The sequence below is a fragment of the Nicotiana tomentosiformis genome, chromosome 2 (genome assembly GCF_000390325.3).
Source record: "Nicotiana tomentosiformis chromosome 2, ASM39032v3, whole genome shotgun sequence".
NCBI lineage: Eukaryota > Viridiplantae > Streptophyta > Magnoliopsida > Solanales > Solanaceae > Nicotiana > Nicotiana tomentosiformis.
This window is the reverse complement of record NC_090813.1, coordinates 148,623,765-148,638,770: the sequence shown is the minus strand read 5'-3', so window position 1 is coordinate 148,638,770 and position 15,006 is coordinate 148,623,765. Positions and strand designations below refer to the sequence as shown.

The following is a 15,006-nucleotide window of genomic DNA, read 5'->3' as shown; positions in this document are numbered from 1 at the left end:
TTGACCTCTCCACTGAACCTTCACTGACACAATGTACTTCGACCTCAACTTTCGGAACTGCCTATCTAAAATAGCTACCGGCTCCTAAACATAGGTCAAATCCTTGTCCCATTGCACTAAGATAAAATCCAACACATGTGACGGATCACCATAATACTTTCGGAGCATGGAAATATTGAACACTAGGTGAACTCCCGATAAGTTGGTTTGCAATGCAAGTCTATAGGCCACCTCTCACCAAATCTATCAAGGCAAACTTTGCTAGCTCTAGAAACTGATCCCATGAACCCATGAGATCAATAACACAAGCACGTAACATGTGCTCCAAGATCTGAATAGTGCGCTTGGACTGCCCGTCAGTCTCAGGATGGAATGTCGTACTCAGCTCAACCTGTGTGCCCAACTCACGCTGCACAACTCTCCAAAAATATGATGTGAATTGCATGCCTCGACCCGAGATAATAGACACTGGCACACCATGAAGGAGAATAATCTCACGAAGATAAATTCGAGCCAGCTGCTTTGAAGAATAGGTAGTCATAAGGGGAATGAATTGTGCAGACTTGGTCAGTCCATCCACAATGACCCACACTGCGTCAAATCTCCTCAAGGTCCATGGAAGTCCAACAACAAAATCCATGGTGATACGCTCCCACTTCAACTCCGGGATGTCAAGTCTCTGAAGCAAACCACCTGGTCTCTAATGCTCGTACTTCACCTGCTGACAGTTCAAACACAGAGCCACATACTCCACAATATCCTTCTTCATTCTTCTCCACCAGTAGTGATTTTTCAAATCGATGTACATCTTCACGGCGCCCAGACGAATGGAATGCCACGAACTATGGGCTTCTTCAAGAATCAACTCACGCAATCCATCCACATTTGGAACACAAACCCGACCCTACATCCTCAATACCCTATCATCACCAATAGTTACCTCATTGGCATCACCGTGGTGCACCGTGTCCACAAGGAAAATAAGGGGGGGGGGGTTATCATACTGACGTGCCTTGATGCGCTTAAACAAAGAAGACCGTGAAACCACGCAAACAAGAACCTAGCTAGGCTCCGAAGCATCCAACCTCATGAACCTGTTGGCCAAATCCTGAACATCCAAATCTAACGATCTCTCCTAAAATGGAATAAAAGAAAGACTACCCATGTTCTCAGCCTTCCTACTCAAAGCATCGGCCATCACATTGGCCTTCCCGGGATGATAAAGAATTGTGATATCATAGTCCTTTAGTAGCTCCAACCACCTCTGTTGCCTCAAGTTTAGATCCTCTTTCTTGAACAAGTGTCGTAGACTCCTGTGATCCGTGAACACCTCACATGACATGTCGTAGAGATAGTTCCTCCAATTCTTCAGTGCGTGAACAATTGTCGCCAACTCCAAGTTGTGCACTAGGTAGTTCTTCTCATGGGGATTCAACTGACGCGAAGCATACATAATAACTCTACCCTTCTGCATTAACACACACCCAATGCCAATCCATGCAGCATCAAAATAAACTGTATAAGAAATCAATGTTAAAGGCAAAACCAGAACTGGAGTTGTAGCCAAGGTAGCCTTGAGCTTCTGAATGATCTCCTCACACTTGTCAGGACACCTAATTGGGGCACCCTTCTGAGTTAATCTAGTCAAAGGTGTTGCTATATATGAAATCCCCTCCATAAAATGGCGATAATACACAGCCAAACTAAGAAACTTCCAGATCTCAGTAGCGCTAGAAGGTATGGGCCAACTCTGAACTGCCTCAATCTTCTTCGGATCCACCTTAATCCCCTCATCGGACACCATGTGACCCAATAATTCCATCGAATCAAGCCAAAACTTGCACTTGAAGAATTTACCATATAACTTCTTCTCCCTCAACGTCCGGAGCACGATCTTCAAGTGGTGCTCATGATCCTCCCGGCTAACCAATATATCATCAATGAACACGATGACAAAAGGAATCAAGATATAGATGGAACACGCTATTCATCAAGTGTATAAAGGCTGCTGGGGCATTGGTTAGCCCAAAATACATCTCCAGAAACTCACAATGACCATAGCGGGTCCTAAATTCTGTCTTCGGAGTACCTGAATTCCGGATCTTCAACTGATGGTACCACGATCTCAAATCAACCTTCGAGAATGCCTTAGCACCCTGAAACTAATCGAACAAATCATCAATATACGATAGTGGGTACTTGTTCTTAACTGTAACCTTGTTCAGCTACGTGTAGTCAATACACATCCTAATAGAATCACATTTCTTCTTCATAAATAGAACTGGAGCACCCCACGTTGAAACACTAATAAAACCCTTATCAAGCAACTCCTGAAGTTGTTCCTTTAATTCTTTCAAATCTACTAGTGTCATGCGATATGGTGGAATAGAGTTAGGTTGATTGCCCAACACCAAGTCGATACCAAAATCAATATCTCTATCGGGTGTCATGCCTAGTAGGTCTGCTGGAAACACATATGGAAACTCTATAACTACCGGAACTGACTGAACGGTAGGAGTATCAGCACTAACATCCCTCAGAAAGGCTAAATATGCCAACAACCCCTTCTTAATCATCCGATCTGCCTTCAAGAAAGACACCACCCTATTGGGAACATGTTCTAATGTGCCTGTCCACTCCAGCCTCAGAAACCATGGCATCACCAATGTCACGGTCTTTGCGTGACAATCCATAATAACATGTTATGGTGATAACAGTCCATGCCAAAAACATATCAAAGTCCACCATATTAAGTAGCAGAAGGTGAACCTTAGTCTCATAACCCCCGATAATGACAAAAAATGAATGATAAACACGGTCTACCACAATCGAATCCCCAACATGTGTAGAAACATAAACAGGGGTACTCAAAGAATCATGAGAGATATCCAGATATGAAGCAAAATAGCATGACACATACGAGTAAGTGGAATGATGTGCCGTAGAAATGCAGCACTTTTGATAATAATTGCATAGACTTTAGTTCATCTTTTAAAGTATTATAAGTCATTTCTTATGTAGTTATGGTGTTTTGCAGGAAACCAGACTTGAAGAACCAAGAACATGAAAAGGATGACAAATATCCATGGAAAAGCAGAAATGCGGCAGGTTTGCGACCGCAAAAGTGATGTGCGGACCGCAGAACCATCACATAGCTAAGTAGGTTATCCCAGTATCCGAGAGTCAAATCTGCGGTTCATTTTGCGGTCGCACAACTCTTATGCGGACCGCATAGTTATCGCACAAATGCTAAAGGGTTTCCAGTGAAGATGATTTTGCGGTACACTATGCAGCCGCGAAACCAATATGCGGACCGCATAACCAAGATGTGATGAAGCACTGGAAAAATTTGTAATCAGATCTGCGGTGAGAAGGAAGATGTGCAGACCACGAATCCTTTCTGCTGCCCATTCTGCAGTCGCAAACTTTATCTATATGGTCATTTTTATCAGTTTTTGTCCACGACATTTGGGCCATTATAAATAGAATGACTAGGGTTTTGTGGACCATCTTGTCTGAAAAGGAGGCTACATTTAGAACATTGAATACATCATTATTTTGGGAGTTTTTGAGAGAGATTCCAAGAATTTGTCATTTTTATAAGCTTCATGACTTTATTTATTACTTTGTTCTTGTATTCTACTGTGAGTAGCTAACTTTAAATACTAAGGTTGTGGACCTGAGTGGGTGTTTACCATTGAATATATATATATATATATATATATATATATATATATATATATATATATATATATATAATGGTTGATTGATTTATATTCATTTCTCATGCTTCATATATGGTTGATGGTTGCAAACATTCACTAGTGCCATTTTACTCTATCTTTGCTTGGAAAAGTGGACTAGGGTCTGGTTGAATTGAACAGCAATAACTCAAGGCTTTAAACCTTGTTTAATAGAATCACTTAGGGATAAGTGGGTTCTACTTGGCATAAATTGGTGGCTCTTAATTGTAACTCTTTTATATTTGGGAAAATCATAAAGAGAAAATACTACCTAATTATTGGAAAAATTGGGTAGTCATTTAGGAACCATTTGCATATCAAAAGATCTTCCATTAGAAATATATCATATTAACACCGATAGCATTACATTACATTGATGGAGACACAACCTCGGTTTCTTAATCAAATTAATTAAATTCCCTCAACAAAATAGCTTTTATTGAGAATTCACAATTACGAAACTCTTTTTAAACTAACGGATTAGAATTACGACTTAAGTCAAGTTTCACACTAGTCAAGTAACCTTTCTACACCAATTCCCTGTGGGATTCGACCCCAACCTAGTTGGATTATTATATTTGACATCGACCGCCTTACACAATATATATAGGTATAATTTGAGCGTATCCAATTTTGGCGCCGTTATCGGAGAATACGGTTTCCAAATTACTAATTAGTGTGTACTTTACTTTACGTCTTCTTCTATTATGTCACACTTTGCTTGGTGTCGTTAGGTAAACATGGGCGAGCCGGAAGAAGAAAATGTGTTTGCGGATATAGATGAGTATATTGAGGATACAAATGCCATTGTCCCTCCTAGAGTTGATGCTGCTACTTTCAAAGTGGAACATAGTCTAATCCTAATGATAAAGGTGGAGGGATTTTTCTGAAATTCCAACGAAGATGATCTGACACAACATCTCATAAACCTTTTGGGTATGTGTGCAATGCATAAGCAGACTCATGTCTCAGATGATGCCCTAAGGTTGAGGGTGTTCAAATACTCTTTAACCGGAGAGGTAAGATAGTGGATCCAAAATCTACCTCCTAATTCCACCCACACTTGGGCGGAACTTGTCCGAGCTTTCCTAGCAAAATGGTTCCCACAAAGAAAGAAGTCCGAGCTTCGGGATAAAGTTTTCTTCTTTAAGCAATTACCGGGAGAGCACCTACATGAGGCATGGGCTAGATTCAAGCTATATTTGGTGAGGTCACCAAATCATGGTTTTCCGGATACTATTTTGTTGGAGACGTTTTACATGGGCTTGGATCCTATGAATCAATCCATAGATAAGACATTTGCAAGGGTCAAACAAATCCTCTACAAAATGGTCGAACATAACAAAGATTGGCACTCAGAAGACACCACAGGTGGAATTGCATATGGTACTCCTTCCTTAACTAACATGATTAAGGAGAAACAAGAAAGAGATCAAGTAATTACCGGGCTTGCTACCAATATGAACGTATTGACAAAAATGTTCACTGAAAGCCAAACAAAAAAGGTGAATGTTGTGGAAGATGTGCAACCAATGTCAAACAAGGAATACGAAAAAGTAAATTATGTCAACAATTCACAAGGAGGATATCAAAGATAACCCTACCAAGGTTCAGGACAACAACACCAATGGAGATCTAACCCGCAAGGGCAAGGCAACCAAAAATGGTGAAACGACCAAGGTAGTTCAAATAAAGGAAATTGGAGTAACAACAACAATTTTTCAAATCGGAGTTCAAATCCCTATTTTCCACCAGAGGGGCAATATTCTAACTCTCCACATTGGAAGGAGAGTTCTTCAGGTGAGTCCAAGTTGGAAAACATGCTTGAAAGAGTATTGAAAAATCAAGAGAGATCCGACACTTCAATGAAAAATATGACTGAGCTTGTGGGTTCTCACACCACATCTATTCAAAAGTTAGAGATGCAAATGAGGGATTTCTCAAGAGAACAAAATCCGATGCAAAAAAGGCACGCTCTGAAGTGATACAATTGCAAACCCAAAAGGTAGTGGGAGTGGCCCAACCTCTCATTGTATGGCCATTACAGCTCGAAATGGGAAACTACTTCAAGGTGAGAATTAACAAGTGGTCGAAGTGGATGATTCTGAACAAGAAGTTGGGGCGCAAGTTGAGGTGCCAAATGTTGTTTAAGTTGAAAGACTCCCGAAGAAGGTGAAAGCTCAAGAAGTTAGCCGTGAAGAGGTTAAGCAAAAGGTAATAGAGGCACCAATACCTCTAGCACCAATTCCTAGACCTCCCCCTCCTTTCCCTAAAAGACTAGCTAGAAGGGTTGATGATAGCAAACTCGAGAAGTTCTATGACATCCTAAAGAAATTATCGGTGAACATTCCATTTGTGGAAGCATTTCAAGAGATGCTGGGTTTTGCTAAGTACTTGAAGGAGTTGATCACTAAAAGGAAAACCACCAAGAATGAAGTGGTGAATGTCACCCGCCGAGTTAGTTCCATCATTGCAACAATCGTCGTCCAAAAGAAAGAGGACCCGGGAGATTTCACCATTCCATGCACTATTGGATTGCATGACTTTGCATGAGCCCTTTGTGATAATGGGGCTAGCATCAACTTAATGCCCCTTGCTATCTACAAGCAAGCGAGAATGGAAATGTCTAGGCCTATAAGTATGAGGTTGCAAATGGCCGACCGTTCAATAAAGAGACCGATAGGAATAGTTGATGATGTGCTTGTGAAAGTTGGAAAGTTTCTCCTCTCCACTGACTTTGTTATTCTCAATTGTGATGTTGATAAAGAGATCCCTATCACCTTGGGCAAACCATTCCTTGCTACCGGGAGAGCACTCAAGGAGTACGATTGAAATGAGATTAAGTTCCAGGTTAATGACGAAGAAGTTACCTTTGAAGAAAGTAAAGGAATAAAATTGCCACATGCATATGAGAGTATCTCAGTCATTGATGTTGTTGATGTGGTAGAGGATGCCATCGAGGTAAGGATGGAAGAGGAACGCCTTGGTGAGGACAACTATTTTGATGAATTTTGATGGTGAGGACATGGAAGGATATGTGGAATCGGTAAATGCGTGGGAAGGGCTTGGGTCCTACACTTATGCACCAAAGAATCTTTCTCTTAACTTAGAGAATAGAGTCACTCCTCCCTCTAAGCCTTCAATTGTCACGCCCCAACCCTGGAAGCACGACCAGCGCTCAACCGAGTGAACCCGGCCGAGCAAGCATGTTAGATACTTTCTACCCAATTCACCCATGATCAAGAAAAGACGTGATTTCATTACTTATACAGTAGGAAGCTCATTCATATAATCCTAAATCGTTTCATTAGTCATTGCGCCTTTAAGTCTCAAAATACACATTTCTTATAGTTCGAGTGGAATAAGTGATCAAACACAACATAACTTGTTTAACATTCCTAACATGCATATACAACCCACATAATGTCTACAGAGCCTCTAAAGATACAAAAGAGAGTAAAGATGATGCCGGTAACAAGGCCCCGGCTATACCTCAAAAAGTGACCACAATATAAACAAAAGGTACAATACATGACCCCGAATGAAATGGGGCTTACCGAGTCCGCTGAGAAGAGGATGCAACACTATCTGTGATCAATACTGTTTGCTATGTAACCACTTGCATCCATTTAAAGATGCAGCGCCCCCGGCAAAAGGGACGTTAGTACCGTCGAATAGCACTAGTATGTATAGCTTAACACCATTTCAATAGAATGAATAATAATACAAGAGGAAGAGTCAAAAATTCAATAAGGGCTTTAAATAATATTAGAACAACAAGTTAGGGATCATATACGTTTTCAAGTCAATTTCCATATTATTAGGTTGGGTGATCTTTAGAGCCGATGTACCATATAATTCACAATACCTCCATATTCTTACACGGAGTCCGATCTTGACCCGATAGGCTAGGTCGTCTCATTTGAGACATTACCATAATTTCGTTATAATTTCTAGCACAGTACCACCATGTGTGCGGCATGGCGTCCGATCATGGCCCGATCGGCTAGTCCGTCTCACCCAAGACATTACCTTTTTCAGTCAATCATCTCACATCATACTTCTTTCACACATTTCAATTCATTGACACTAATTGCCACAATTATAAAGTCATTCTTTGGCACTTGGCCGTATTTCATAATTCCAGTTCTCTTTTTCCACATCCAAATATCATTATCGCTATTAACAATAATAAGGCTTCCCATTCAAGACATTAAATTCACATATGAGCAATTTGGGTATCTTAGGCACATAGAGGCTTTTCATACAATTTGGCATAACAACCTTTATTTCGATCTTGACATGAAGTCTTAACATTTCTAACACATATTCCATATGACAAGATGACATGATGAAGCATTTAGAATAAATATTGAACATACTTCCTTCAACACAACCACATTAGGAATAGTCAATTCTATAATGATCAATTTAGGACTTACACCAATTTCATGAACACCGTGGGATTCGATTCTAAGAAGAAGGGGGTTTAGCCAACATACCTCAATTGAGCTTCTTAAAACTCTAAGATGTTCCGGAATATTATCAACTTCAATAGGCGTGTATCAATGTTGTTTTAGGAAGATGAACATTGTTTTAGCTCATTTGAGCATATTATCAAACACTAGGCGTGTATCAATGTTGCCATCTGGGTACTCGACTGAAAGTTATTGTTGTAGAAGAACTCTACTAATGGAAGAAACTGATCCTATGAACCTCCAAAATCAATGACACAAGTATGTAACATGTCTTCCAATATCAGAATAGTGTGCTCAGACTGTCCGTCCATCTAGGGATAAAATGTTGTACTTAGATTGACTTGTGTGCCTAACTCTCGCTGCACTGCTCTCCAAAAATGCGATGAGAACTGCATGCCTCGATTGGAGATAATATACATTGGCATACCATGAAGATGAACAATCTCACGAATATAAATCCGATCCAGTTGCTCTAAAGAGTAGGTAGTCACCACTAGAATGAAGTCTGTAGAGTTGGTCAGTCTGTCTACAATGACCCACACTACATCGAATTTTCTCAAGGTCTGTGGAAGTCCAACTATGAAATCCATGGTGATTCACTCCCACTTCCACTTTGGAATATCAAGCTTCTGATGCAACCTACCCGGTCTCTGATGCTCGTAGTTCACCTACTGACACTTCAAACACCGAGCCACATATTCCACAATATATTTCTTCATTCTTCTCCACCAATAGTGCTACCTCAAATCATGGAACATCTTCGCGGCGCCCGGACGAACAGAATATTGAGAACTATGGACTTATTGAAGAATAAACTCGCACAATCCATCCACATTCGGAACACAGACCCGACCCAACATTCTCAATACCCCATTATTACCAATAGTCACCTCCTTGGCATCACTATGCTGTATTGTGTCCAAAGTACCTTTCGATCCATAATCATTTAACTATACACTTAAGTGGGAACATTTTATTTCCCTAACACTTTTGGCCCTCACAGTAGCCTCCTCAACTTACAAACTTCTCCATAACAAATTAACGGAGGTAATCCTAACTCCGGGACTTATCTAACAAGGATAGAAAATAGTTGCTCCTCATAATCCAATTATCTATTAACTTCACCTTTTTAGACATGGACACGTGAAACACCGGGTACACAGAGAACAATAATATGGAAATATCATACTCATAGTTTGGCCTATTTCCTTCAAGATTTCATAAGGCCTAATGTGACTACACATATTTTACCTTTATTGACAATTCACATAGCATCCTCATGGAGAAAATATTGAGAATAACCCGTTCACTTTCTTCAACTCTAAATCTCTACGTCAAACACCCAAACTAAACCTTTGGCGACCTCCAACAATTTCTCTAAGATGTGCTAGCATGAATATGACGATAAAATTTCCTATCCCATATATTTGATCACGGGATGATGCTTCTTCTTTGACATGTTTGAACCTTCAACCCCCATAGATTTAATACAAGGAGGAACAACGGGGTTCGAGGTTTGGCTGGAATTATTCAAGAATCCATCAACGGATTGAGCAGAGTATTTAATGAGGTTATATATCCTAAAAGACATGAAGCTTACTAGTGATAACGCTGACAAGATTAATCATAGTGATGACATCATTGATTCGACAAATGAGGCATATAATTAACTAGTATATCGGCAATAGAAATCCTTAAGGAGGAATAGTCAATTACGTGACCCCAATTGCCTACTTGAGTGTAGGGAAAAATTGTTTAATTCGAAATGAGAATATTTCGGCACCCTGAATATGATATGGGTTTCAAAATACACGAAGCTGCATTATGCTCTTAACAGTAACTAGCACAAGGAATCTATGCCACAAACCTACGAGGATGAAAAAGATGTTGAACACTTGTGATATTATTATCATTCTGACAGCTTAACCCCTTTCCGATAGTTAATCCTATATGAGAGAACTAGAGATGCGACAAACTTGTTTTCAAATCAATATACCCATGATATGTGCCAAAATATGGAAGCATCTAATTTCAACCTTTTACGAGTGAAACCACATAGCTGGGACATCTAAATATTTGGGATGAAATCATGTATTGGTTAGAGAAAATGAACATTTTTCTTTGAGATAGACATGTTTCTGCCATAATAACTCTCAGGATGCAATACCAGGCCACTTCATGGAAGACTACAATACTAGGTACAAAGTGAGCTACTTACTGTGAGACGATTTAGGTGAACATGAAAGTCATACTGAGATGGGTAATCAACAAGATCTTCCTGTGACAAATTTGTGATAAATCTCAAATTTCTCAGAAACTTTATGCGGACAAGAGGCCCCTTTCAATTGACATGTACGCGCATGATAGGTGCTGAGATATGCTCTCTTGTTACTAGACAGTGGAAAGGTTCCATGATAATACTTACAAAGGAGTAGGGTGACTGTTTAAGCCATATGAGCCACACACACCAAAGAGAGAAAGAGTGGCTTAAGAAGGATCTCAACACTAGGTTGCCTTACATTGGATATGATACTACATAGGCAAATATTACGATGGTGTGTGCATAGGCACAAATGAGCAGATGCTATTCATTTGAATCAAAAGGTTCCGTAAGAAATTCATCAGGTATAGTCCCTTGTTGAGAAGTTAGGAAAGCAAGTGGGAAGTACTAATCCTAGAGTTATAACTCAATTCAAGGACATAATTATAGAGCTCAATTCCTCAAGAGGTTGTAAATAAGAGAATTTGTAATAGAGTGGATTCACGAATAATGCGTCTTGTTCAAAGAGTAGATACAAAGAACTACTCATAAAGTTGTTCCGGTTCTATCCCAACTTCCATAGTAGCGTAAGGAGTGACATATGACAAAGTGGAACCGGGATTAATAAGAGCATACACATCATGAGATTAGACAGTCAATATATCTGTAACCACATCTGGAGAAGCCTCAAACTTTTGACATCTCCTCATAGCATAAAACCTGGTGGGCCCTCCCGAGCTCTGAATACCACCCCTAGTTATTCCAAGCACTGCAGACGTTATAGTGTCTCAAGCTGGGGGAGGCGCTATGGATGTAGTAGCTACAGAACTGGCTGGCTGGGCCATACCCCTGCCCATTCTCTGGCGAGAGAAATAACAATCTCTTTGAAAGTGACTCGTCATACCACACTTGTAGCATACATTGGTACCATAATGACATACCCCCGGATGACATCTCCCACACTTCACACAACAGGGATGAGGTTCGCTAAACTGACTCGTCCCACTGACCTGATATTTACCCTTTTTTGCATACATCATAAGCATACCCCTTATCCTTCCTCCAAGCTTCCAATGCGGGAGTAAAATTTCCAGCACCGAATTGCTTTGTGGGCCTTTGGAATTACCCAAAGCTACCACCCCTAATGCGCTGCTGAGCATACTCAAAACATGATGCCAAATGTTCCTTCCCGCATGCCGGACATAACTGGATGAGTGTACCCAACCTAGGGCATTTGTTCTTCTTGTGCCCCCTCTTTCCACAACCATAACATATTTCAAGGGTCATCCAACATGTTCCCAAGTGTCGCTTGCTGCAAATCACACAACCTGGTTCATTAGCACCAACAACTCTTTTTCATTTATTAGATTCTCTCACCACGCGATCCGATGGTGCGGTGATATTGGTAGGTATAACGACACTTCCCTTAGCAACAAGTTCTTCCAATCCCTCCACGGCTCAACGCATTCTCCCAATGAATGCTTGTGTAATCTCCCCTAGATTCAATGGCGCGGTCATTCCCTCCTCACTGTTTCAAACTCGTGGATTACTCATCTGAAAAAAATGAGACATAACGAGGAAATTAGCTCCCTACATTGGGTTCTATCGCACAATCAAAAGTACCAAAGAAGTGAGAAATTTCTAAATGTCCAAGTAGACTCCTCATTATAGATGTGGTCGATAACACACCGATAAGAAGGATTGTGTAATCTCCCCCAGATTCAATGGCACAGTCATTCCCTCCTCACTGGTTCGAACTCGTGGATTACTCATCTGAAAAAAATGAAACATAACGAGGAAATTAGCTCCCTACCTTGGGCTCTATCGCACGATCAGGAGTATCAAAGAAGTGAGAAATTCCTAAATGTCCAAGTAGCCTCCTCATTATAGATGTGGTCGACAACACACCAATCAGAAGGACTCTACTAGACACAGCTCCGAGACATCCTAGGACACTTTAAAACCTTAGGCTCTGATACCAAGTTTGTCACGTCCCAAACTCGGGGAGCGCGATCGGCGCTCAACCGAGAGAATCCGGCTGAGCAAGCCTGTTAGATTACCTTCTACCCAAACTCATCTATGAATAAAGAGGAGATGTACTCCATTAATCAAACACTGAAAAGATTTTATTAGCAACTTCCTTTTCATTCCCATTAGTAGCTGCATTCATAATTTCCAAAATATTACAAGTTTATAGAATAAATAAAAAAATATGATTTCCAAATATCATCATTTCTAGTTCAATTCCCAACATCAACCATAACCCACAACCTGTCTATGGAGCCTCTAAGTACAATAGAAGAGTAATAGAGAAATGGCGGCAACAAGGCCCCGATTATACCTCAAAACACAGTGCATGAGAAACAAAAGATACGTGACCCCGAAATGAAGGGGGCTCACCAAGTCAGCTGAAGAAACTGTACCGCTATCACAGATCATTGCCGCCTGCTGTGTATCCCCCTGCATCCATTAAAGATGCAGCGCCCCCGGTAAAAGGGATATTAGTACTGTCGAATAGTACTAGTATGTAAAGCTAAAAGTCCTCTTTCAAAATAGAATGACCATATAAGAAAAGACAACACATAGAAACAGCAAGTCACAATCAACAATATCCAAATGTCCAGTTAAAACATAATAATTTTCAAAATACGAACTTCATATACAATTTTGGTTGGGAGATCATTAGCACCGATATACCACAATTTTTGTTATCAAGAAGTCCGATCACGCCTGATCGGCTAGGCCATCTCCCCACGAACAATGTGGTTTGACGAGTGATGTGAAAGAAAGTTGTTATCAAGAGTAGTACCACCATGTGCGCAACATGACGTCCGATCTCCACCCGATCAGCTAGGCCGCCTTCCCACATATGCTGTGTGGGTGGACTTTTCCAATCCACAAATGTTACCAGTTTCATCCCAATTAAGGGGAATAATATCACAATTTTCTCTAATATTTCAATTTCATCCTAAATAAGGAGAATAATCATAATCCACCCCTACACCGGCACGTGTAGTTTCAGGTGTGGGCCTTATGACCCACCCTTCCTCGATTTTGCTAATGATGCTCCCAAAAATATTTTTGATTTGATTTGCACACAAAGGTAACATAAATACAATTTTTCTCACCTCAACATCTTTCACATTGTATAAATTCTTATTAGTATTTCCAGTCACTCACAACAACAATATTTCCTTGACTCATTTGTCCATTCACAAGATTCTTTATTCCTGGCACGGTGGCTGAATTTCATATTCCACACTTTCACATATTTCAATTTCAAAGATCACCATCAAATATGAACATATAGAATATTTCTACAACCATATACCTCAAATCTTTTAGTAATGGAAACTTTAAACATAAAAAGGTTTCTTCCCAAATAATGGGGCATACTGACCAGCAATTCAAGCACACATCAAATCATAAGCAATCAATACACCATTTATTCTTGCAATACTCTTTCCCAAAAATGACAATATACAATTTCAATACCTGAGTATGTAAGAGCTCGAATCTCACTGGATATATTTGTAAAGCAAAGCATTAGTTAAAGCAACCACTTATGGACATGAATTGAGTACAAAAGCTTTTATTCAATTCTATTTTCGAAATCATTTTTAAACAATTGAGTCTAGGCTCATTTCATATTCTTTATCGCATCCTCTCAAATCATTTGTACTACTAGCCACAATCATAATTTAAATTCTTGGCATGTTGGCCACACATTATACCCCCAATTCAATTATTTTATTTCCAACCATCTTCATAGATTATCAACAATAAGACATTTGCAATCAAGACTTTAGGTACATATATGAGCAATTAAGATTCTTAAGAATATTGAAATTTTCTCACACAATTTGGCATACTAGCGTTTATTTGAAGTACGATTCAAAGCCATAACATTTTAATACGCAACCCACACCTTAAAACTCACAGGAACATTATGGAATTCGATTCTAAAAGAGAAAATTTAGACAACATACCTCAATTGAGGGGAATAATATCATAATTTTCTCCAACATTTCAATTTCATCTCAAATAAGGGGAATAATCACAATCCACCCCTACACCGGTACGTGTAGTTTCAGGTGTGGGCCTTATGACCCACCCTTCCTCGGTTTTTCTAATAATACTCCCAAAAATATTTTTGATTTTATTTGCACACAAAGGTAACATAAATACAATTGTACTCACCTTAACATCTTTCACATTGTATAAATTCTTATTAGTATTTCTAGTCACTCACAACAATAATATTTCCTTAGCTCATTTGGCCATTCACAAGATTCTTTATTCCTGGCACGGTGGCCATATTTCATATTTCAAACTTTCCCCTCTTTCAATTTTAAAGATCACAATCAAATATCAACATATAGAATATTTTAGCAATCATATACCTCAAATTTATTAGTAATGAAAACTTTAAACTCAAAAGGTTTCTTCCCAAATAATGGGGCGTACCGACCAGCAATGCAAGCACACATCAAATCATAAGCAATCAATACACCATTTATTCTTG

The 15,006-nt window shown here is 39.7% G+C and overlaps 1 protein-coding gene across 1 annotated transcript; it reads right to left on the bottom strand.

The window, feature by feature from the left end:
- Positions 1 to 2,225: 2,225 nt before the first annotated feature.
- LOC138905840 (uncharacterized) lies at positions 2,226 to 2,693 on the bottom strand. The gene has a single exon (XM_070194356.1). The coding sequence runs from the start codon at positions 2,691 to 2,693 to the stop codon at positions 2,226 to 2,228; it is 468 nt and encodes a 155-aa protein (XP_070050457.1).
- Between the last annotated feature and the right edge of the window lie 12,313 nt (positions 2,694 to 15,006).

Coding starts and splice junctions, on each gene's coding strand:
- LOC138905840 (XM_070194356.1), bottom strand. CDS start 2,693: ATGGATTGTCACGCAAAGACCGTGACATTGGTGATGCCATGGTTTCTG.